The sequence below is a fragment of the Chelon labrosus genome, assembly GCF_963514085.1.
Source record: "Chelon labrosus genome assembly, chromosome: 4".
NCBI lineage: Eukaryota > Metazoa > Chordata > Actinopteri > Mugiliformes > Mugilidae > Chelon > Chelon labrosus.
In genome coordinates this window covers 24050312-24076027 of record NC_140340.1, presented here as the reverse complement: position 1 = coordinate 24076027, position 25716 = coordinate 24050312, and the positions used below count along the sequence as shown (strand labels likewise).

The 25716-nt window shown below is 39.4% G+C and overlaps 1 protein-coding gene across 2 annotated transcripts; it reads right to left on the bottom strand.

Moving 5' to 3' along the window:
- Positions 1–1222: 1222 nt before the first annotated feature.
- Positions 1223–25600, bottom strand: pxk (PX domain containing serine/threonine kinase). Of its 2 annotated transcripts, XM_084543173.1 has the most exons (18): positions 25245–25600; positions 22797–22847; positions 22298–22345; positions 19395–19581; positions 19116–19193; positions 18263–18336; positions 16515–16589; positions 15467–15571; positions 14574–14675; positions 14333–14494; positions 14023–14140; positions 13822–13900; positions 12624–12672; positions 12457–12534; positions 10423–10509; positions 10267–10330; positions 9098–9157; positions 1247–5196 (listed from the first exon to the last, which is right to left on the bottom strand). In XM_084543173.1, exons 1-18 carry the CDS (start codon positions 25344–25346, stop codon positions 4982–4984), a joined length of 1734 nt encoding a protein of 577 aa, XP_084399299.1. In that variant the 5' UTR covers positions 25347–25600; the 3' UTR covers positions 1247–4981. The 2 variants fall into 2 exon arrangements, with proteins under 2 accessions (XP_084399300.1, XP_084399299.1); XM_084543174.1 differs by lacking the exons at positions 22298–22345; positions 22797–22847; positions 25245–25600 and adding an exon at positions 19660–22164 and having other exon boundaries at positions 1223–5196.
- Positions 25601–25716: the final 116 nt, after the last annotated feature.

Genomic DNA, 25716 nt, shown 5'->3' with positions numbered 1-25716 from the left:
CCCAATGAATCCATGACCGCTGATCACAATCAATCAGAATTTTTTCTGACCTCATTTCTTCCTTGAAGACGATGGTTCTTAACCCAATTTTAGTAATTTCTACAATCTTCTCAGATGTTTTCTCTGCTTGATACATGCCAATGATTTGACCCTTCTCAAACAGACTAACATCTTTTCCACAACCCCATGTGTCTTTCCACGTGGTTGTTTAAGAAATGAGAAGCTACTCATTGCATCAGTTGGGGTTAAATAACTTGTTGCCAGCTGAAAGATAATCACCCATGCAGTAATTATCCAATAGGAGGCTCCTACCTATTTGTTTAGTTAAATCCAGGTACTGATTGTTTCTTTGGCCAGACAGTGTATATGTATACGTGGGCTGTGGGGTTAATGAGACACAGGTGAAACTAATGAGGGATTGACACACAAGGAGGAACCAATCAAACAATCAAAAAGGGGGGGGGGGGGGGGAGTTTACAAAATAATAATGAATGAAATAAAAGACAAATGTTTCTGCTCTTCACAGATTGCCTGACAAGGTAGAAGACGAGTCTGGACAGGCCAATCCCTCCCATCCCTTCCCCAGCAAATTTGCCCCTATCTCTAATGGCTCAAACAAACCAGATAAAAAGCTATCAGTTTCCACTATTTTCAGTCTTTATGCTAAGCTAACCTTGGGACTTGACCCAACACTTTCCTTCTGTACTTTCCATTTTCTATCATCTAGCATGGGGCTAATCAGCTAAGAACAACAGGTCAGTTCATGAGTTCATTTTTGCCTACTGAGGAAAACTCTTCTTACTTTGAAAACTAGCCGGTGTATGTAAAGGTCAAGTCAAATTTATTCTACCTTCACATAAAGACAACTGAGCTCAAACTGTGGCCTTAACCCTTCATAGGACGAAGAACCACATATGGTAACTTCATTGACCTTGATTTTCTACACAAAATGTTTCATGTGCCCTACAGTGACACCCTAGGGTATTTTAAGTATTTTAACGAGTGTGCTATAAAGGGTTAATGATGCTGAGATGTGCTGTATCACTTTACTTTCTTTTCTATGCATGAAAACCAAACAAAAAACTAAAAAACGGAATGTGGGTAAAAGACAAACACGAGTTTGAGTCCTTTCACTGATTCATGCGTTCCTAACTGCTTATGATAGCACACATACACAAGCTACAATATGATCAGGCAATGCCACATGCACTGCATAATATTCTATTCTGTATAAATGTACTATAAATACAGCTATAGAACTGTAAAGTGGCTGCAATCTAAATTTTTATAACAATTTATAAAATGTGCAGTTTAAAGGCTTTCGTGACTTTCCGAATTTTCTACATTTCTGCATAAGATTTACTCAGAATATCAGTGGAAGTCCCAAAAGTAGAGAAAAAGAACCCAATCAAACAAATTCAACATTAATATTATGCGTTGTGCTGCACCTCACAGATATGTAATATTGGCTCGTTTTCCAAAATAAACAAATGCACCACTGTGTAGCATTTAGCAGCCAAACAACTGTGATTATTTTTACCACGTAAACACTGCAAACACAGTCATTAGTTTTTACGTATAAAAATTACATGATGAAAAAATACAAGTAACACACTTTAGTTTTTGTTAAAACATTTGCAGTACATTCAATAACTCTCAGTTCCATGAACCTTTTTTTTTATTCAAAGGTTTATTGATACAGGTATCATTTCATCACGGCAGCCTTGCTATATATTTTATTTCTTTTTGAAAGCTGCATCAACTGTAAGTGACATTGGAAAGTGTTTCACACCAGCGTACTTGTAATCCAGCGCTGCCTCAGTTTATTCTGTTTTCAAGAACACAAACACACCTCTGGAGCGGTTCTCCACTCGTCTAAAGTGCTGCAGAGACACATTCTGACACATTTAATGACCATTTGCATCGGACCGGATTGCACTGAATAATAAAACATGGTCTGAGCATAGAGCAGTTATTTGGAGGAACACCTCAGAGCGCTAAGACTTGGTTTGTCGTGATCAGAGTCGTCAGGCTGCAGGATTCACCTGAGCTCAGGATTCACAACAAAATCAGCTCAACACTTCAGCACACACAATGTCGGGTGATATCAGGTGAGTGGGACTAAAGGTGAAGAAATGAGAACCAAGACACAGATTTACTTCTACTTCTTCTGTTTACGTAGACCCTGGACATCTTGTGGAGCTTCCTAATTGGAGAAAAATGGACTTTTAAAGAAATAATTTGCTGAAAATTCTAGTTGAGGCTTAAACATTTCATAGCAGTCTTAAATCTCTTTAGCTAGTATAAACTGATGTGCAGCCAGTTAGCTAATGTAGCATAAAGACAAAGAATTAGCCTGTTTCTGATTAAGGTGATTTTTACCTTCCAGTTTAATATGTGCAAATATTTTTAACTTCAGAACAGTCATCTTCAAACTGAGCCAGGATGACAGTTTTAATCCTTTTTTTCCCCTTACACTGTGCCACGCTAACTGCAGCTAAAAATTTAAACACAGATTTTTGCAAATGTTGAACTTCTTCCTTTAAGATTCATGCTTTGGTGTTTAAATCCAGTACTTGTTTGAGACCGAATGTTGAATCTTCACACGTCAAAACACAATAAGATCCATTTAGTAGCTCCTCTGGGGTTTTCGGCTGTATCACACCTTAGCACATGGAGCTGCACAACTGTGGGTAAGAAGTCTGTGAGCAGCTCAGAAACTTTTAAACGTATGCAGACAACTTTGCAAACATACTGAGATTGTTGTTCTCTTCACTGACAACATCTGACATTTAATCCCACTCATACTATTATTATTGTTCACTGTTATTTTAGTGATTTAGATTAATATCCGTGTGTAAGGATCTAAAAAATGGAGTTGTTCTTTCAGCAAAAAACTAAGTGAATTGGATTCTGTTGGTCAAACAAAACAAATCAATACAGATTATTGTAAAATAATAATCCCATTTAGCATCATGTGTGCTGAAGCATTAGCATCCTCACCATACAGAGCATCACATTGTCACACACAATAATAAAATAAACATTCAGATTTCCAGATGCAAGGACCCATATGGCACAAAAAAGTAAATCTCAGGACGTCAAACATTAAAACACAACTGAATTAAAGCACTTTAAAATGATCAGGACCTGAAATTAAATCTCACCGGACATTAAATAGACTGAGCTCCATGGACATTAGTGTTACTGTCATGTGTTGTTTAACAGCTGTACTGCAGCAGTGAAGAGCCAACATGTCGACTCTGACCGAAAAGGATGTAGACGTGCTTGGGATTGTTTTGACTTGATGCTTCTAATCTGATTTATTATCTGACCATCAGTTATGATAATTTAAAGTCTGAAATAAAAAGCGTGCACCCAGATTGTTGGGATAAAATCGTAATGCACTCAAGAGCTCTTTCAGACATTGATCAATAATTACAGAAATCTGATCAAAATGATTTGGAAACTGATCAGCAGTGATTTCAAGCATTTAAAGTGAATGGGCTAAAAAACAAAGCATCTTTAAACATTGAATGACAATGTTCTCTCATATAAAATCTTTCATACTGGTGATAATACTTTCCTGCTGCAGTAGCTGGTGGAGAAAAACTTCATATCAGATTCATTTCAGACCCTGAACACAATCGGAGCTGAGCTGCATGTTGCTGCGGACACTTGTGACTCTGCACTAGATTTGTTTCAAGTTCAACTAAACTTCAACATCACAAATCTCATTCATGTTGTGCATCTCCCAATCATGTCTTGTTAGAACATTTAAATTCAGAATATTTACATTTATTTAAACAGACAGACTCTGTCCAACTGAAGATTGTAAAATAATTACCAGAAATTTGGGGAAAGTAAAGGTGATTTAATGTTGCCATCCACTATGAGAATAGTACGAGCTGCGAGACATGATTAAATTAGCTCCAGTCAAACATCGAGGTACAGCGTCGTCCGTCTCCACTGTACTTTATCATATTTAGATTTTATGGACACTTTTCCACTGCGCTCTTATATGTGATCAAAATTTTTTGTTATGTGCAAATACAAAGTGTGCAAACGAACAGGTGGATGAAAATGCTTGTATCGTTGTTTGTTCCTTCGTATCTAGCTGCTTTGTTGAAGTGTGTGCTGCTCTTAATTTTACGCTCTACTTCGTGCAAACTATTTGCTCGCACATGTTTGGTCAGAAAAAAAAAAAGCTTGTTGAGAAACGATCTAAACCAAAAGAGCTGCTTCATGCTTGCAGAGCTGAACAAGACACCGCAGAGTCAGGTCTGAAGAATTTAGATCTTACTTGGGTATTTTTAAGTAAAATAAAGGAACTTTGTGCACTTTTTACTAAAATAAAAAAAACTCTCCTCTCAAGTTATATGTGTCTTAATCTGTCTTAAAATGACAAAATAAATCTGCAAGTTTTTAATATTCAATGCACTAAGGGCTTAATAACAGACAGAAATGACTCACTGATGGTGACTGGCTGCAGTGTGGCTGCAGGGAAACAAGCCAAAAAGTCAGAGATGATTTCAAAGAAGCAAAGTCGGAGTACGGGATCCAGAAAATTCAACTCCACCGTCCATAAAGAATCCACAGAAGGCTGCAGAATTTCATTTCCCAAATGTTCAGCCGCTACAGAAATAAGCAGAAGATCCACCAGAAGAAAAGCTCACCAGATTCACTTGAATTTTCCCCAGCTTTTATCTGGAGACAAAGCAACTCAAGTAAGACAACCTTCAGGTGCCTAAGATTGTCCAGAGTGTCTCAAAGACATCCGTCCCCACCCATCCTCTCGTCTCTCCATCCACAGCAATGGATTAAAAAAAATTTTAAAAAGCAAGAGAAAAACACAAACTAAAATGGTACTTTTTTTTTTGTGTGTCGATAATATTTCTTTCACATCTCAGGGAGGTCCAGACCACAGTGCAGACCTGGTCTGGTTGCTGTAGCAATGGTTTCCGAGGTAAAGGGGACGGGGTCAGATGATTGGTTTGCTGTGGTCGATGGTTTTGGCCTTCTTCAGTTTGCCCTTACTGAAGCCCTGGATGGAGCTCAGCAAGGCGGCGCGACCTCCTCCCGCTCCATCAGAGGAGGAGGACAGAGGAGGAGGAGGAGGAGGAGGAGGACAGGGGGAGGCCAGCATTGGAGGAGGCGGCGGTGGGGGAGGAGGCGGAGGAGCAGCAGCGTGGGATCCTGGATATGAGAGAATAATGAAAGGAAGAAGTGTGAGAGAACATCAAGGCTTGTGGTGACATTCAGTTTGATCAGGAGCTGTTTGCACAAAGATACACTGAAAACTGGTTTTACTCTCAGACTGGACCAATCAGCTGGTGAACTTTGACCTTTCAGAACAAAGATCCATCAGTCTGATGGATGAAGAGATTGTATCCATTGTTAGCGGGTTAATAGAGATTATTACCCTGGTTCAAAAAATTGTTTTGTTCCCCAATGCACCTTATATAAAAAGGCTTAATCGATTGCTGATAAAAGGATCATTGAGAGGTAACCATGTTTGGATTCCAAATTAAAACATTTTAATAATGTGACTTTTTATCAAAAAATTACCAAAAAAACATATGTTTCTCCCTTTCCTCGTAAAATAATAAAAGGCAAATTTTAATAAAGTTAAATAAATAAGTTGTTAATGTGTTTCTTACTCCAGCATGCTAATGGATCATTTGATGACTTAGCACTACTGACATCAGTTCTCAGGCTACTACTGGATTCATGAGAAGCATCAGTTTTCAGTGATTTTGAGGATAAAATAAATTTAAGTTGGACTGAATCTAAAAATATCTATCGATTATATATCATCAGTTACAACTTGTTTATAACAAAACAGTATAACTAGTTTCATATTCCAAGCAGTGCGTTCTGTTATCTTTGTGAAAGCAGCACCTGCAGATCAGCGTTCAGGCTGAACTCAATCCACCATCAGTTCTACATCAACCTTTGATTCGAAGCGCTGTTTGAGGTTATGTAGTCGAGGAGTTGGTTGTTGTCTGCCCTTTTTCTATATGTGCAATAGTACTTCATTCAGATCTGGTTCTTCCATCCTCTGACATAAATAAGTCTGTAGCTGGCTGATTAGAAGATTCTTAAGGCAATGCACCCTGGGACTTGTAGTTGTAGAGTGAACTGATGGTGATTTGAATCTAAACCTGATCCGTTGCGCAGCTGGACCTGTTTACATCCCCAAACCGAGAGAAATCCAGGGATTTGAGCCACAGAAGCAAAACACGCAGGAGAGCTTGGACATGTGGGTGAAGCAGAGGGCACAGCTGTGATCGGAGGCCACCTCCAATGAATTTTGTGCAACGTAATGAAAGGGCATCCATCAGCCTGACGGATGACAGCCAGACCTGGAGAAACCAGTGTGCTTTACTCAGTGGAATTAACACCGTTTGGCCTCCTTGGTGTACGCATCAGAAAAGATGAGAAATCAAACACTGATAACCCACCAGTGTCTGCAGAGGTGACAGGTTTTCTCCAGAATGAAAACTTTCATTACGTTTGGCTGCCACAGTGACCCTAGGGGATTTTCTTTTATGCAATATTCAGATGTTTCTTTTTTGCTGTTTACAGAGCTCAGATCTGTGAGCACACACTTTCTATCTTATCCACATCTGACCTATGCAATGCACAGTTTACGCACAACACTACATTACTAAAATGAACTCTATAAACCTTATAATAATAAACAAACTAAAATGGTTTGGGTGAAATGCCTCAAAGAAATTGGTAACATCTGGTCCCATAATTTATCAAAGATTTCTCAGAATAAATTTAAACTGACTAAAACACCCTCAGCAGCAGTTTGTACAGTTTGTAGCATTACACAGGATCAAAATGAAAACTGCTCTTTTTTGGGGATTTAATATGTACAATAAACTTTATCATTAAGCTATTTAGAGTCAAGTGTGAACAGACACGTATCTGTTATGTGAATTATCCCAAACATTTCACAATGTCTACAATGGTGCTGCCTCTTGTACTTAAGCAATAAATACTTTTCCTCCACTGTCCAACTCTTTGTGCAACTCCGCATCTTGTTCAGGTTTCTTATGTGTCCTCAACGATAAGAAACAGTGAAATATCTGTGGGCACTTTGGGAACTGCTGCTGAAACTGTTCTCTCTGTGAGCTCAGAAAGCTGATGAAATGTTTTCAATCGTGGATGTGAAACTTGGACCAAAACTTAGTCACATTGAGAATTGTTGGACCAGTTCTGACTGTATTTTTGTTCTCAGAGAGGTTTGATAAATATGAGCACAGATCTTCAAGATGCTCAACGCTGTTCAGACGTAAAAAAAAAAAAAAACAAAATGAACCAAACACAGTTTTAGGATATTTGTGGACAAAGAATTATCTGAATATTGGTTTAAATAAAAAATAAAAAAATCCTTCAAAAAGGAAATATTGAAGCATTTGGTCGTCTGTAAAAGAAGCTCTATGAGGCGGGAAGGAAAACATGTGACATCCCATCCCAAACAAATAGACAAAAGAAGACAAAACAAACAAAACAGAGAGACAGACAAACATGCTGTAACAGACTGACCAGGCAGACGGATCACAATCTCCAATGAAAACAGAGGGAAGGAGTTGGACTGTCGTGAGGTTTTGGAAATCATTGCAGATTGTGAGGGTTTTAGTAAAGATGTCCGTACACCCTGTTTACAGGCAAGCTGCCGATTCAGACACTTCAGGTCCTATCATCATCATAACCTTTTCTGAGAGCAAGATTAGCCAATAAGAGGCAAGAGAACGTGATCACATGTCCTCCCACTGATAAATCTGGTTCCTGTTGCAGATTAGTCTGAAATGGTGCAAATAAAATAAACCTCAACAGAAATCTGACTGCTACATGTATTTTTTAATAAGAGGAATCAACTGAAGTTTAATGTGGCTGGTTGTATTTTAGGTGGTAGAGTGGGTTGTCTACTAATCACAGGGTTGGTGGTTCAATCCCTGACCCCTCCACGTGCCAAATTGTCCCTGGGCAAGACCCAAAATTGTGGGCATGGCAGCTTTCACCTATTTATGACCACATTTTTTAGTAAGTGCCCTCTTGGTGGTAGCACCCTGAATACGTCTTGCAGATATTATACACGGTAAAGGCAATAGCATGTTTGATTCCTGTCTATATGCACTGGTACAGACCCTCGCTGCGCTCCACTATAACACATAACACAGCTCAGCCTTCTACTGTGTCTATCCTCATTGGGTCTTTGTGAAACAGGAGCTTGCCGGGAAGCCAGGGTGTACGACGGCTTTAAAAACCAGCAGAGACCTTCATCATCATCATCAGCATCGTCATATCATCAATGTTAGAAATCTTTTACTTTACCCAACGACACGGTCAGAATGGGGCATGCTCTATGGCGGAGACGGCACAAGAAGGAGAGAGAAAGAGAGAGGGGAGATGACGGTTATCTGTTCAGTGGACCAGTCAGCATTTAAGGAGTATCACCAGGAGGAAGAGGAGAGAGGAGGGGAGGAGAGGAGAGGATAGGAGAGGAGGAGGAAGAGGGCAGGAGAGGAGAGGAGAGGAGAGAAGAGAGGAGCGGAGAGTCAGCATTTACGGAGTATCATCAGGATGGAGAGGAGAGGAGAGGAGAGGAGAGACCAATAGCAGGGTAGGAAACTGGTGTCATTGTTGTGTTTCGTTTCTTTAGATCAATGAGTCAAACATAGATTATTTATTGACTTAAACTTAGAGACATCCATGTTTCCCACCCTGTGTTCAGTTACCTAGAGACACAACAAAGTCAGTACAACAGAGACAGATACCTATCTGAAAGTCACATGATGAGAGAAGAGGTGGAGAGACAGAGACACAGGTGTCCAGTTATTGATTAGGCTTCATAATCACACAGATAAAAACTGAGGGCAGAAAGTCAGGGGTAACTGTAAAGATGCTGCCCCGACAGGTTCCCACCACAGGGGGGCGCTATTCAATTGGTCTGATACTTTCACAAACAGGCAGACGGACAATGGGAGAAAGGACAGATGGACACGAGATTCAAAACAGGTAGGAAGACAGAAGGAGACAGACAACTGAAGAGACAGATAGGAGGAGAGACAGACGCTCATACCTGTGGTGGATGGGGGGGTGGGGGAGGAGGGGCATGTGGGAGGGGAACTGGCTCCAGAACCTGAAGAAAAAAAACAGACACTTTAATCAACATCATCTTAATTTAATAAACGAATTTGAGACTCCCCAGGTTAGACAGCTAGATGCTCTGTCACACAGAACAAATATGTCATAACATAAACAGGATCACGTGTTTATGAGAAAAGACCCTCTTGTTCTCCTGACATTTACATTGTAATTTGGTTGTATAGTCTTCTTAGTAATTAAGCATTTCCTACATTAAGTTTTCAACTGTTAACTTGCTAAACGTGGTAGCCTTGTGGTTGCCAAACGTTGCCTAGCAGAGGCATTCTCACAACTTACAGCTGATGTTACCATTTAAACGGCAAACAGTCAGTACCCATGACTTCCCATGTCGTAACCACAAGCTCACGAGTTACATTTGAAGGCAACACGACAACAGTGCTAGCAAACATGGGCGTGAACAATGCAGGAACTAACAGAACTTTAGATCAAGTCCTGTTAGTTCTGTTCTGTTTTATTTTGATATAAGACACAGAGAGATACTTCAGTCTTTAAGTTGATGTTATTGTTGTTAGCTTGTCAACAAGACGTCTGAGAACAATAACTCACTAACTTAACAATGTTAAGACACAGGTGATTATTATTTCCTCTTGTGGTTAGATGGACGATACTGCAGCATCCTTATGTCATGCAGGTGAGAGTACAGGGCGGAGGTATTGCATTAGAATTTTTTAGCTTTTTTTTTTCTCAGAAAAAATAATAGAATACATATATTTTGCTCAAGTGAATGCAATATGTTTCCAATTAACCTATTGTCTAAATACTGTGCTATGCTAAAAATAAACTATAGAAGAAAAGTTAATTAAGTAATTATCACACCGTCTACCTGGTTAATTATTAAGTTAGCCAATTTATGGTGTTACCAGATGTTGTAAATGGAAATGTTGTCAGATTAACCAGAAAGAACTAGAAAGAAAAAATAAATAAAATAATTCTACCCATTTAGCAAACATAAAATTTTGCTTTATCTACAGGTTAAATGGGACTAAAAAAGAAAAACTTGTTGGAAGGCTAACTAGCTGCTAATTGATGAGTATTTGGAGACCTCTACCGAATTTGTCCAGGATTTAAACTGCAGTGACCTACCAGAGTTATTGTTGTTTCTGATGGAGACGTCTTCTTCATTTTCATACGCCGACTGTCTCGACTTCTGCAAAGACAAAAACACAAATTTATACACTTTCTTTAGTCTTTCTCGTCACTAATAGCTGTGGTTGATGATGTGCATTAATGTCTCCTGACCTTCCTCGCCAAGATCTTCCTCCTCTTCTTCTCCTCCTCTGAGCCGTGGTGAGACTGAGCTCTCGTCAACCTCCTGTGCTGGTGGAGCTGAAATCAGACATCAACAAACAACGTTATCCTCCGACTACCACCTGACTACAAATAGAGGTTTGCAATGTGATGTGCCAGACGATGGTTTCATTATGAGGGTCAATATTCTCACACCAATGTAGGTATTAAGCAAATGAAGAGGAAAGCAACACAGGCCAGTCAGACTGGGTTTAACCTTCCATTCATTTTAGTGAAGAATTGAGAAGACTCATTTGCTTTCAAGAGGCTATCACGTACCGACGGTTCAGCAAATATCACTGAAGTGCAGGTTAATAATCCAAACAACTGATGGGCTATTTGCTGCCGTGTGTGAAGGGACAATCACTGAGGTTAAGTGTTTAATAAGAAGCTGTGAGTTTCACCATTATCTGTCCCACCTGCTCATGGCCTTACCAGATGAGTACATATCAGCAGAGTACAATCTCAGCAGGTGAAATCCATCTTAATCCACATTAATCTTTTTTGTGTCTATAGACAGTAACACAAAGAGATGCTCAGCCATTGTGACTGCAGCATCAAAAAAGCTTCTGGGAACAAGGTTTGTCCTAATGCTGCAGAAAGGACATGACCAGACGAGCAGCAAAATAAGGGTCAAAAGTAATGATAATAATTTGAAGATTTTAAGTGAGAATACTGTGGAGGGGACAGTATGCACAGCCAGCAAAACCTTCTTGTAAAATGCAGGACAAGAAACATGAAAAATCTTTACAGATGCAATATTATCACATGTTTTGAAAGGTCACAGTGAGTTCTGGACCGTGGGGAGTCAGCCAGAATTCAGACATTCCTGAAAACAACTGAACACTGTCAATAGAAGAAAGTTTTACTTGTTTCTTTATTCCACTGAACATATTCACAGGATTTTGGATTAACTGAGAAAAAACTGTAAGTGTTGTGTGAACTTATCAGGACTTCATAGACTTTTCTTAACTCAGTCACTGCTTCTTAAAACAAACAAGGGTGAAATTATAAATATTAGAAATATATTTTAGTCTAATTTATATGAATGATATCAGTTTACATCAATCTCTGTCCAGACTTATGAATTATATGAGGTGAAGGCTGAGAGTTTAAAGTAAAAATAGTTTTTTTGAATTGTAATGTCCCACTGAAGTTGATGTTGAAACCTTCATCATTTTTATCCCTTGACCTAAGCCTCTAAAAGTCCGCCTTTTTTTGCTCATGTTCACAATAAAAAGGTCAGAAAAAGTCCTGTCAGTAAGTGCGTTTGCCCATTTTTTCCTGAATACCTGGAACTTCCTAACTCTGTCAGTTATTTACAATTTACTGCATGTTATAATAGTGTAATAACCTTCCTGGAGAGGTTCAAGTGAAATCACTGTAATAACACTATAAACATAATAACACTATATTGGCTGTAAAGCGCAACTTCTCAGCTTTCAGAAACCACTGGGTTTTCTCTGATAGCACAAACTGTGAAACTTTGTAATACTTCTTGAGTTACAGTGATTTCTGAATTTTGACCACCAGATTCTACTCTGTTCACATTTTTGGGTCCAAGTTAACATTTATTTCACATTTACACAAATTCTGATGAGGCGCTCCTGAAATGTACGAACTGATTCATGACCAAAGACATGTTTTGCGTGGTGACAGGGAGGTTTAATCACCTAATTCTAGTCACTTCATACTTAATTCCTTGTGGACCTTTGTGCCAAATTTGAATAAATTCACTATGAATTGTTCTTGATATTTAATGAGAAGGATGTAAGGCCCTTCGGACAGTGTCTGTTGTCTGCATAGACATAAAAAGTCAAATTCTGCATACTGCTGTGCTCCCACAGTATTTTATTAATCACTTCTCTGCAATGTTTTGACAGGAGGCAATGAGATCTCCTTCAGGCACTGAAATATTGCACAGGGATGCACAGCAACTACTAATCAAATACCACTGGAGCACCACAAAAGAGAATATTGACCCACCAGTCTCTGCTCCTCATGCAGTCTCCTCTCCAGACTCTCCTTTGCTGTCTTCAGCGCCTCCTTCAACCTGCTAGGTACCTGGAGGACAGAAGGTTCAGATGTCAGTTTTCTTTCCAAATGATCTTTGCTGTTGGACAACAGAAGTAACTTCAAACTGAGCCTCTCACCTTTATCTGGAGTTTTTCTGAGTGCCTGAGGTGGACGTCACTGAAGAGGCTGCAAAACACAAAATGTGACTCAGCAAAATAATAAAAAAAGGCAAAGTCCTGTTTCTTGTGTTTCCAACAGCAAATACTATTAACAATTATTTTGTATTAAGTTCAAGATTTATTGAATATTTATTGAATATTTATTTTATTTAAACAGCCTCAATAACAACTGTTTACACTTTAGACTCTAAAGTGTAAACAGTTGTTAGAGTATAAAGAGCCTAAAACCCACCATGCAAGCACAGAGGCGACAGGGAGCAAGGCCGCAAATAAACTCTGAAAGTGTCTTTTCTTGTATGGATGCAGGACATTTGGATTCATTTAAATCCAAACCTAACACATACACCAATAAGGCATACATTATAACCACCTTCCTAATATTGTGTAGGTCTCCCTTGTGCCTCCAAAACAGTTGTGACTCATCAGAGAATGGACATGGGCCTTCTGAGGGTGTCCTGTGGTGTCTGGCAACAGAATGTTGTTAGTGGGGGTCTTTGGGTCCTATGGGTTGAGGGGAGGGGCCTCTGTGGATCATCCCACAGATACTTGATCAGTTTGGGATGTAGTGAATTTGGAGGCCAGGTCAACACCTTGTGTTGTTCTTCATGTTTTTTTAGTTGTTCCTAAAGCGTTTTTGTGTGTGTGTCTGTGTCAGGCTGTGTCCTGCTGGGGATGGCTGCTGACATCAAGGAGTGTCACTGCTATGGGGTGGGGGTGCCTGGTCTGGTCTTGGTGGGTGGTACATGTCTAAGTAACATCCACATGAACGCCAGGTCCAAAAGTTTCCAAGCATAATGTTATGCCTGATCTGTGTATTACACAAAGAGCCACATTCATCAAAGGGTCTCTTTCTTTCGAGCTGACTGCATCATATGCAGATAATAAAATTTACAGTGCATTCATAAAGTATTCAGACCCCCTTCATCTTTTTCACTTTTGTTATGTTGCAAGCCTGATGCTACAATCATTTAAAATTATTTTTCTTACATTAATCTACACTCAGTACCCCATAATGACAAAATGAAATTAGAATAGGCCTGAGGCTGTAATTGCTGCCAAAGGAGTTCCAACAAAGTACTGAGCAAATGGTCTCAATACTTATGTCAATGTGAAATATCTGTGAATGATTTAAGACAACAGAAGTGAAAGAACTCACGGTGTCTGGATGAGCGCCGACACTGTTGGCATCCCGCTCTTACAGGCCTCTGTGGACAGAATGGACTGGAGCACTGAGTCTGAACACACACAAATAAATCAACAGATCACAAACAATATTTAGACACCTGGAAGTACAACAGGTCATGCGGCTGTGTGAACATGTTAAATATATTTTGTCTATTTGTGTGTATATACAGACCCACGGCTGTGTTGTGGACTGTGGGGTATTGATCGATGGGGACGCTGTCTGGTGGACGGCCGTAAGTCATCTCATACAATAAATGTCCAAAGCAGAAGACGTCGATGCTCTCTGTGGTCTGCAGACAGGAAAACACACACATTTTGCCTCATAAATCTTCAAACCAAGTCTGTGGATCATTTGAAACACAAATATGAAAGAAAAATTCTCTCTAAAATTCATTTGATATTTAGTTAAGATGGACAGATTTTATCCACATCTGCTCAGAGTCAAACAATCTGAGCTCATTTCAGGTCAGTCATTTACATACATTGATCTTCCTGAGCTGGGTAAAGGACGGTCGTAGCGCTGCGGGAACTCCCAGAATGCCGTTCTCCACGTCTAACAGCCGACACATGCCCTCATCCACGATGACGTTAGACGTGTGAAGGTGGCCGTAAAATAAGCCGCCGTCGTGGAGGAGCTTCAGGCCCTGAACAAATACAAACATATACTGATCTGGTAACACTGTGAGGTGTGTGTAGTCTTTGCATGCGTGGTATTTTCTGTACCTCTAGGATCTGACGACCGTACAGCTTGATATCCGACAGTTCAAGGCCCTGACTCTTCTTCGGGTTACCGTACTTCTTCAGGTAACTCTCTCTGGGCTTCACCTGGAGGAAGAGAGACGAAAGAGTCAGCACTGGAAGCATGTGATAGAAAAGATCTGAGTGTGCACATCTCCAACAATTTAATTTGTCTGTGGCAGCAAAACGTGTTAAACGAGGCATCGCAAACTCCTAGCAACAATAATGCTGTGTTCACTCTAGTCGTTTTTAATGGAAGCTGGTAACATGGAGCGTCAAACTGAAGCACAGCACTTTGGGATGGACGTGAGGTTCTACAGGTCAACGTTGAGCTGCCTTCCTTGTTTTTTGTCCGACTGACGTCAATGAGTGCTTGAGCAACACTCGCCCAACAATGTCTCATGCCATGCTTTGCCGCTTTGTAACATTGGTGATCACAGTGGGAACGCAGCATTTCATTTATACAGCTTTAAAGAACACTTAAAGCTGTATAAATGAGATGAGACTATTTTTTTAAAACCTATACAGTACCTTTCTTATCCAGCAAAAAGATTAAAGTGCAACCTGTGTTTGTTGTAATATTATGAATGTTTTTCTATAGGAACTGACAACCATATTTATTTTTCTAAATATCAATTCAATTAAATGATGCACGTACAGTGACAGCCTTGCAGCTATTATTTTTCGTTCTGTTGCACAGCTGCTCCTTTTGTATTTCTTTGCACAATGAATCATAAAAGCAATGTAGTGCTTTTCTTTTGGTGGTATTTTATAGTCATGAATCACATCGTGTCTGGAGACGGTATACATCATTTCACACACTGCTCTACCATTTGAAGGTTTTGTTGAAGCATTAGACACACAGACACAGTCAGTACCTTACAGATGTGGTCTCTCAGAGACCCACTCTCACTGAACGGCCGGATGAGCAGAGCTGACGACTCACTGGTGTTGGAGAACAGCAACGGACAGAAATATGGAGTCTGTGGAGGAGGAGGAAGAGAAGTTTAATTATCTACAGCCTAAAACTGGGATCTGTTTAGCTACTAATATTTATGATTTTTAAAAAAAAAAAAAGGATGTGTAGCAATGTTATATCTCAAAAACAGTTAACTGGACTTGCTGAGTTTTTCTGAGGATGTTTCAGCGGTTATCTAACTGGCTTCATCACGTCTTCTTTTTATTTATTATTATTGATTATTTAGATTTTTATACATTGTTTTGACTTATTTTATGCATTTATTTATCACCTGTTGGGTTCTGACCTGAAAGTACCCCCCCCCCCCCCCCCGCCCCACGGGGTGGGAAGGAACGAGAGGGTTATTAGCATGTAGCTGTATAACTGTACAGACGCACAATTATTTTGATGATGACTGATGTTGACTGTTTGCTACCGCTGCGTATCTTTACGCAAAAAAATCCTTTTTAATAAAGAAAGAAAAAAATAAAAATAAATAATCAAGGACAGCTGGCTGATATCCAACTCTGGAAAGGGATGTGTAGAATTGCACAAGTGCTAAGAGTGCAGCGTTTATACGGCCTGTTACCAGGATTCAAAGCTTAATTAAATTGGTGAGAAAAATTCTGATTACTATTTTGTCTAATGATGACACATAGCTAACACATAACATATAGCTGCCAGAATTAATGTTATTTGTTGCAGTTTGACTAAATGTAATAATTAAAAGTTGGTGACTTTTCGTCAACTAAAACTATGAACGAAAATAATGAATAAAATGTGACTAAGACTAATAAGCATTTTTGTCTGAAGAGCAAAAATAAATCAAAAATAGCTGTCAAAATGACTTGGATGAAAACTTTTAAAGAAAAAGTTGCTTTTGTTCTAGCTTTGGATATACCCTGACCTGGATGACTGTGAATATTTACACATGTGTAGTTCTGGTGTTCGTTGGTGTGTGTACGTACAGAGAGGCTGGTTAGCAGCTTCATGGCTGACTGCAGGTCTTTGTCTGGCAGGAACTTATCAGGACCCAGGCCTACCTACACACAGGAGAACACACACAGAGTCAGAGGTTTATATTTCACTCAGTCAGACGACATGTGAGAGCTGCTTGTTATTTAATGCTTTAAAGGGACTGTTGTTTTAATCAGTACTTCTTTTTTTTCCCCTTCAGACTGCATGCAGTTCTGGGAAAACACAAGCTGGATACACGGGATTTCAGTCACGTACGTACATTCAGAAGTATCCTTCAACTGGATGAGCTTTATTTTAGTGAATTACAGACTCGCAATAAAAAGTGTCCACTCAAATATTTAATATGAGTCATATCTGTCAGGTTATATTTGCACAGAAACAAAGTTGATAGAAGTTTGACAGTCTAGCTGCAGGTTGAACATTTTCTCCACCTATAAACTAAAATAATTATTTTTATAGTTTGACAAACTTCTTTACCCAAAACAAAGCCTGTTGAGTCAGATGAACAAAAAGTAAAAAAACTAAAAACAAACCTCTTCTCCCCGAGTGGAGGAAAACAATCACATCAGTTAATTACGTCGGACTGGATTTAGATTAGTTTAAATCTCATTTGTTCTGCACAGGGCAAAGTCAGCCAGTATTTAGACCTTCCTGAAGAACAAAGCTTCACTTGTTTCTGTCTCCGTCTTTACACATTCAAGTAATTTTGGACTTACTGAGTAAATCTGTAAATGTAGTGAGATTTCGATTAGCAAAGACATCCGTTAAATTCTCTTTATTTTTCTATGAACCGTTTTCTGAACTCAGCCACTGGCTCTTAAAACTAGAGATGCACCGATTTATCGGCTGGTGACCGGAATCGGCCGATTTTCACGTGATCGGCCATGACCGGAGACCGGCCGGTTAAGAAAATCTTTAAGGCCTATATTTTCTTCTCTTTTTCTCTTTTCTTTCCTTTTCTGAGCACCGGACTTATGCTGACCGGACATTTTGAGCTACTGAACTTCAAATCAAACGGCAACATCAAATTTTGATCAGTGGCCAAACCGTTTTTGTGTTGGGGGTGGGGGGGTTCTTGACCACTATTTCAAGGACAATTAGGAAGAAAACAAAAGAAAAAAAGGCTTTTATGTAACTCAAATATTACAGTTTTTTTTTTTCCCACAAATTGGCCTATTTTATTTTTAATTTTTTCCCCACACCAGGAGTAATCTATATAGTTCTATTTTTATAGTGATAGCGATTATCTGTTCAAAAAACGTTCTATTAAAGAAAAGATAATATTAATATTCTATTAAAGAAGAGAAAATAAATCTTTGTGTGTGTTGTAAAGTGGTTAGAAAAAATGAAATCGGAATCGGCTAAAATCGGTATCAGCAGGTCAAACTCAATGAAAAATCGGAAATCGGAATCGGCCGGGAAAATTGTAATCGGTGCATCTCTACTTAAAACAAATCACCTGCTTACTGTTACAGAAGGTGAAATTATAGAGGATATTTGCAAAATGCTTCAGTCTCGTCCCTTTGAAGTCACATTAAGTGTATTTACATCAGCAGTTTGGAGACTGTGAAATGTGAAGAAGTCTGTGCTGCTACTAGCAGAGCGTTACAGAGGACAAAAATGAGCTCGCAAATCTGGAGTGAATCTAGAAGAACAAGACCAGTTAAAGCTGAGTCACCAGCATCGGTACATGCAGTCGCCACCATAAAACTTTGAGGTGTCTTTCAGTTTTACTCACCCAGCTCAGCAGATACCTCTCTTTGGGCTGCTCTTTGTTTTTGATAAGGAAATATTTCTTCCTGATCCTCCAGCCTGGAAAGCAAAAAGCATGTCACTGAGATTTTAACGTGATACTTTTATTTAAATAGTCTCAATCCGTTGGCTTAAAGAACCTTTTGACAGATGCAATAAATGCGTCCTCTCACTAATGGAACATTAAGTTCAGTTAACCACGCTGATACACATTCAAAGGAAATTTGCTAATTCGGTTTTAATTTGTCTGGTTTGATCACTAGTTTATCTCAGTCAGTGTTAGCTTCAGTTAAATACTTCTGTTGGAACCATTTGAAAAACCATTCAAAATTATAATTTCATTTGAAGCTGCAATGGCTGCACACTAACTTTAAACCACTTTAAAATTTGCTGCCAGTCTGGCGAGATGATGAAGTATAGTACCACATTATAATGTTCCTTAATCTTTTTATCTACTAATTTGGAGGGTAAAAATCAAATCACTGCAGACCACAGCGGCCTCTGTGCTCGTATTAAATGGAGAGATGAAAAAAAAAGCTTTTTAATCAAGCACTCTAATCCTTGGATTGAAAATCAATACTCTAATTTCAGCTGTCATGCGAACTGAGTGCGACAGTTCAAGGCTATCAGTCATTCAGCTAACACGTGTCCCTTACTGACCACAGTCTGGTTCCTTTTTTCCACTGAGGGCTCAGATTCAACATCTATGTTGGTGAACACATGATGAACACAATACAGTACAGTACATGCTGTGTGAACACAACATGAAGGAACATATTCACATCAGTACAGCAGCTCTGCATACAGGCACATATTAAATGTACTAAGTGAGTCTTTACCGATGTCTCTGAGAGGCTCCAGGACCTCCCACTTCGGGTCCGACCTGAAGAACATGGAGACCTGCTGCAGGGCGATCTCTAGAAGAATAAGAAAGCTAACATTAATAAACTTAAACTCAAGAACAAATTATACTTTTCAAGTAAATACAGAGGAGAGTGGACTAAGTGGATTTGAAATATAAGATCTTTAGTTAAAAACTTCCACTGTCTCATGATGTGTCTCTTGAAAATTCTAAATATTAAAATACCACACGTGATTAACTTAATGAGTGGACAAACCTGTGTAGTTAGCAGAGTAATTGTTGGGGTCCAGAAACTTCTTGACAGTCAGGGAACTGGAAAGCAGAGGATGCTGGGTAATGGAGTCCAGATAGTTTTGCAGTCCTCTTTGCCTCTCTGCTATGAACTCCCTGTCCATGTTTCCGATCAGCTTCTTAGGAGGGAGAGGGAGACTGATGCCGCACCCCTAGAGCCAGAGAAAGGTACTTTTATTTTTTATTTTACACTATTCCCTTCTTCTACTGTATGAAGATCACCATCATACTGGAAGAACTTGGCCTCTGAGCAGGTTTCACAGGTCTGTTGCATGCTGACTGAAGATCAGGTCGAGGTCACTGCAAGACTCTCAAACAGGAAATGAAGAGGCAAAACCTCAGCAGAAAAACTGCTAACTTCCTGTATCCTGTAGCCACGTCGAGGACAATCTGACACTCGTACCAAAGCTCTCTGATAAAAGAGCATAAAGTGCTGATATCAAATGAAACTTTTTGGCAAATAAAAGTCGAAATATCATGTTTCCTGCTTTTCTTACAAAATTAAGAGGAAACCCAAAGCATGGGTTTCTTTATTTGTGATGCTTTGCCAAAACCCTTGGGTTGCTTTCACAGTATGTTTTGGGTCAGTTGTGTACTATGACACACTGTCTAATCATCTTTGCTTCATCTGTCTCTAAACGCTCCAAACCTTCTTCGTGAACAAGTTCTCGTGAAAACTATGCAGCACAACCTTTAAGTCAACTCCAGTATCACCTGAACAGCACAAAGACGACCACTGCACTATCACAGAAACAATAGTGGCTACTGGGAAACTGAAACAACAAACCCTTGAGTCTGTCGCAATCAACTGAGCTTTCCCAGACAGGAAGGAGATTGGTTAAGACAGGGCTAGTGCATGTGTAAAAGTGCACTGTAATACCAAGAGATCTGCTTTTAACCAGACTGCTACTGCTTTCACCAACTATACGAACGACAACCATTTAAAAATGTTTCACTTGAGTTCTGTTTTTTTTTTCTTTTTTTTTAGTTAGTATTCAAATTCAATTCAATTCAATTCAATTTTATTTATATAGCGTCAATAACAATACAAATCGTCTCAAGACGCTTTACAAAAACCCGGCCTGAAACCCCCAGAGCAAGCCTGAAGGCAACGGTGGCAAGGAAAAACTCCCTTTTAACAGGAAGAAACCTCAAGCAGAACCCAGCTCATATGGAGGGACCCATCTGCCTAAGGCCAGCCGGGTACAGACAGAAGAAAGAGAGAAGAGAACAGCAAAGAGAGAAGAGAAGAGAACAGCAAGATAAACATACATCTGTCATAGATACACATATCTGACTAAAGTGTACATGTGGAATCTTATGATACAAACTGATGATGTTACATGACAGTTTGAAAATGTAAGAGGAATCATAGGCAGGTTGGAGAATTGTTCATTCAGGTAGGAGTGGATAACTGCAGGATTCCATGAAGACTGGGCAGGCTGATGAGACCACGACAACAGATGTAGTATAGAGCTCCACGGGAAACACACCACTCCAGGCCAGAGATACTCACAAGAAGAGGGGGGAAGAGGGGGGAAGGGGGGGGAAGGGGGGTGGGACACACACAGCAGTAAACATTCTACATAGTAATAGCACAGAATTGTATGACTAGTAGTATATAGGAAATTAGAGGGCAAGAGCTCTGTGCCAGAGAAAAGAAAGTGGAGGATGCGAGAGAGGAGAGAGAAGAAAGAAGGAGGACATGTGTTTGGTGCATCGTCCCCCAGCAGCCTAGGCCTATAGCAGCATAACTAAGGGATGGTTTAGTCTAGCCCTAACTATAAGCCTGATCAAAAAGGAAAGTCTTAAGCCTGACCTTAAAAATAGAGAGAGTGTCTGCCTCCCGAACCCAAACTGGGAGCTGGTTCCATAGGAGAGGAGCCTGATAGCTGAAAGCTCCACCTCCCATTCTACTTTTTGAAATTCTAGGAACCACAAGTAGGCCTGCACTTTCAGACCGAAGTGATCTGCTGGGATGATATGGTACAATAAGGTCTTTAAGATACGATGGAGCTAGGCCTTTAAGGGCCTTGTATGTAAGGAGGAGGATTTTAAATTCTATTCTAGACTTTAAAGGGAGCCAGTGAAGAGAAGCTAAAACTGGAGTAATATGATCTCTCTTGCTAATTCCTGTCAATGCTCTTGCTGCAGCATTTTGAATCAACTGGAGGCTTTTTAAAGAGCTATTTGGACAGCCAGACAGTAATGAATTACAATAATCCAGTCTGGACGACACAAATGCATGAACTAGTTTTTCAGCATCACTCTGAGACAGGATGTTCCTAATTTTGACGATATTACGCAGGTGAAAGAAGGCAGTCCTGGTCACTTGCTTTATGTGACATTTAAAGGACATATCCTCATCAAATATAACACCAAGGTTTTTTACAGTAGTACTGGAGGCCAAGGTAATGCCATCCAAAGACACCATGTGATTAGATAATGAATCTCTGAGATGCTTAGGACCGAATACAATAACTTCTGTTTTGTCTGAGTTTAAGAGTAGGAAATTACAGGTCATCCAAGCCTTTATGTCTTTAAGGCATGCTTGGAGTTTAACCAACTGATTAGTTTCATCTGGTTTCATAGATAAATATAGCTGGGTGTCGTCTGCATAGCAATGAAAGTTTATGCCATGTTTTCTAATAATCTTGCCTAATGGCAACATGTATAACGTGAAGAGTATTGGTCCTAGCACAGAACCCTGAGGAACTCCATAACTTACTTTTGTATAAGTAGAGGAATCATTATTGACATGAACAAACTGGAATCTGTCAGATAGATAGGATTCAAACCAGTGTCTCATAAACCCAGTGACACAGCATTCACTGTTGTGTTATCTGAGGTATAAATTGTAAAACTCACCATCAGGCTGTTGTTGAGAACATCAAAGTCGCTGTAGCGCCGGATCACCTGCAATAAACACACACAACTGTCAGTGCCTGACGTGTTTTAGGTTCACACTTTGTGGAATTTTAAACACAGATTGAAAGTACGGTGAACCAAACACAAGACAAGAACCTCGGAGGGGATTTATAAAGACTTTTCATTCATTTCTTACTTCTCAGATCCCCTCAACAACTAGTTCTTCTTCATTCAACAGCTCCACAACTCTTCAACAACACTACAATTAGTTTAACATACAGTTTCCAGTTTGCTATGAATTTCATTATAATTTAATTATAATATGAAATGGTACACCAAATACAGGAATTATATGTGTCTTTGTTCCCTTACTGGAACAGATCTGTATGTAAATATTTCTGCCAAATTAATTTATTGCAGGCTTTTTCAGGGATTTTCTCTCCAGGTGACTCTGATTGGTCACCTACCTGAAACCTAAGGAAGTAGTTGGTGTGTTTACCTGCCAACTGTTTTCTGAAGACACGCCCCTCTGGACTCGGATGATGTACTCCTGAAAGACAGAGACAACAAAATAATTAATTTCATTAATTTTTAGTTTGAGAAATGAAATAACCTCTTTTTTTTTTTTTAATCCAATTGCAACTTTCATGGTAATAACGGCAGGGCTGAGAATTAAGTTCATCAAATCCAAAACACACATTTTACTATTTATTTTTCTCATAATTCTATAAATCTGAATTCCAAATCCTGACCTTATTCTCAGTGCAAATTGTTAATGTTTATTACACTCAAAAAAGAAAACAAAGTTATTAGATGAATAAAAATAAACCACTCTAGCATTTTCAGGGCCTGTGTGTGCAGGCAAAGGAAAAGTTCGGGTGCGTTCACTTTCCGTTTCATTTCCTAATAAGTGACTCAGATGACTCAGCTCAGCTAAGGATGTGTCTCCTCATGCCACGCTGTTCACAGATATCGGACATGTAGCTGCTGATTAAAATAGTTTCACAACCGACAGGAATGATGAAAATAACATGGAATTTTCCCTTAAACTAATCCTCTCAGTCCTCTTACAGTCCGAGTCCTGCTCACAGACTTACAGGTTTCTGCACAAACAAACAGCAACCACTTCCTGTCCAACTGCTGTAACACAATACGATCAGTCAGTGAGGACTTAAAACCATTCAGACCTTTTATATCTCATCTCAAAGCCTTTCATAAAGCATGGACTTGCTGTTGAAAGAAAGGCGCTCAAACAAATGTTCTTGCCTCTCCACTCATCTGGAACTGAGCCCATCAAGCTGGTGACCTTTAACCTCGATACCAGTATTGATCTTATTAAGCAGATCAGGTTCCAGCCAGATGTGACCAATCCACATTAAAAGCAGTGTTTTTCATCGAGTATTTTGAATTTGAGAATAAGAATGGTTCAGTCAGATAAGTTAACTCAGTGACTCAAAAATATATTAAAAATAAATTGAGTGAACTGTGTGTTATTTGAGTGAACACAAATATCAGAGAGCCATGATGTTGCCTTGGAAAACTAAGTCCATTAAAGTTTCTTCCTTTACAGTTTAGCAATAATGTTGGAGCTGTTCACATGTTGATAAACCCTGACAGTTGTAGCATCATGCATTCTGCAACACGGAAACTGCTGGTTTTGTTTATCTTGTTAAAGAATTAACACAAATTGTAAATACTGAGTTAATATAAATAAATAAATTGGTAAATACTTTACATCCATCTGTATTAATGTCTTCAACAGCAGCAACACCAAGGCTAGTGCTTGGCATTAGCATGCTAAGCTAACTGGCTAGCTCAGCTGATCTCATCTGAGCTGTCAACAACAAATAGCTCACCCTGCGCCTATTATCGGACGTGTTTTTGCTTTACGTTATCCGATAGCATCACATTGTTTTAACGTTTTTTTTTTTTTTTCTAACTGCAATGCATGAGTCACTCAGCACGTTTTTTGCAAAGTCGAGGATTTAGGCTGGGTAATATGCAACCCCAGACTTCATTCAAAATAGGTTTATTTTTACACCCTGTTGGTTTCAGCACGTTTTTATGAATGAGGAGACGTTTATTTACAAACACACATAGATAAAGATCGTCAGCCTGTTTAATTCGGCATAGTTTACATAGTAAAGCTTAACTACTTGAAGTGAGAGCTCAACATTTTAAACAATAAACATTTGCAAGACAGTAATGGAAGGCAGGAAAAAAAATAAACATTTTATTACTGGGGTTTAGTTTATATATTGGTAATATTTGGTTTAATATTGTTTGCTAACAGTTAGAATAGATTATTTTAAATACAAAACCACCACACGTCATGTTAAATATTAACATGTTTTGCCACCAATTATATAAATCAAAAAGACACAGAATTTTTAACTGGAATTCGCGACACCTGTTTTAAGGTATTTAATGAATATCATTAACAACTGTTCTCGGAGGTTTACAGGTATAGTTTGTGCTCCTGTGCTTATCTCTCAATCAGTATCAAAGGTACGGTGTAAATCTTTTTATATCAGTACTTGGTGTAGAGATGCTTCCAGGAAATTACTTACCTACTCAGAGACAGCGATACAGACGATTTGCAACTACGGTGTTACCCTTCAAAATAATGCGTTTAAAAAGACTGTCACCTGACTTAAAGTGCTGATATTTATTTGTTTAGACTGACACGGTATCTGTTAATCGGAGATGGTTTGTGATTGTTCTGATAATTGACAGGAGAGGAGCCGAAGAGGAGCTTTTACAACTGTCCGTTAATGGAACCGGTGACGCAGCGATCGACCTAAAAACGCCCCCTTAAAAAGACTTTGTTATATTTTGGACACAGCGGCACCGGGAGATCTGTGTAACAGCACACCCGCGGTGGTTTTAACGTTGAGCCTGCAGACTGTCACCGGTTAACTTAGGAGCAGTTCCAGTAAACACTCACCGTGTGAGACTGCAGGTTCTGGCTGGCTTCGATCACCGCCGTCAGAGGGACGGTGTCGTCCAGCAGCTGCCTGCCGGGACTCGGCTTCTCCAGGAAAGACATCCCGGAGGAATAACGGTTAAAGTCTGATCCGAGTGTCTGTCGCTGACTGAAGCCGCCGGGAAGACACCTGTATTACAGCCACGTTGACCAGATGATGAGCACCAACACCCCGGGAGAAGCCAACTAGCTAACTGCTAGCTTTGATTTGCCGTAACCAGGAAGCGCAGCTCCTACCCGATGTCAGCCGTTGTTTATTTTAATTGGATGTTGGGACACCACGTGAACAAGCGTCACCGCCGCCTGCTGGTCTGGAGGAGTAACTGTTTTCCCAAAACTCCTTAATATGAATATTAGTAAAGAAAAAAGCGCAAAACATATTTAACATATTTTATAAAATATAAATAAATACAACAAATTAAAACTAATAATT

Bases quoted from the DNA above. Each gene is read 5' to 3' on its own strand.
- pxk (XM_084543173.1), bottom strand. From the start codon at position 25,346: ATGTCTTTCCTGGAGAAGCCGAGTCCCGGCAGGCAGCTGCTGGACGAC. The intron at 15,572-16,514 runs GTACGTACACAC...CCTCCTCCACAG, and splicing joins AGCTGCTAACCAGCCTCTCT to ACTCCATATTTCTGTCCGTT. The intron at 12,673-13,821 runs GTGAGTTCTTTC...TGTGTTTTGCAG, and splicing joins TCGGCGCTCATCCAGACACC to CCTCTTCAGTGACGTCCACC.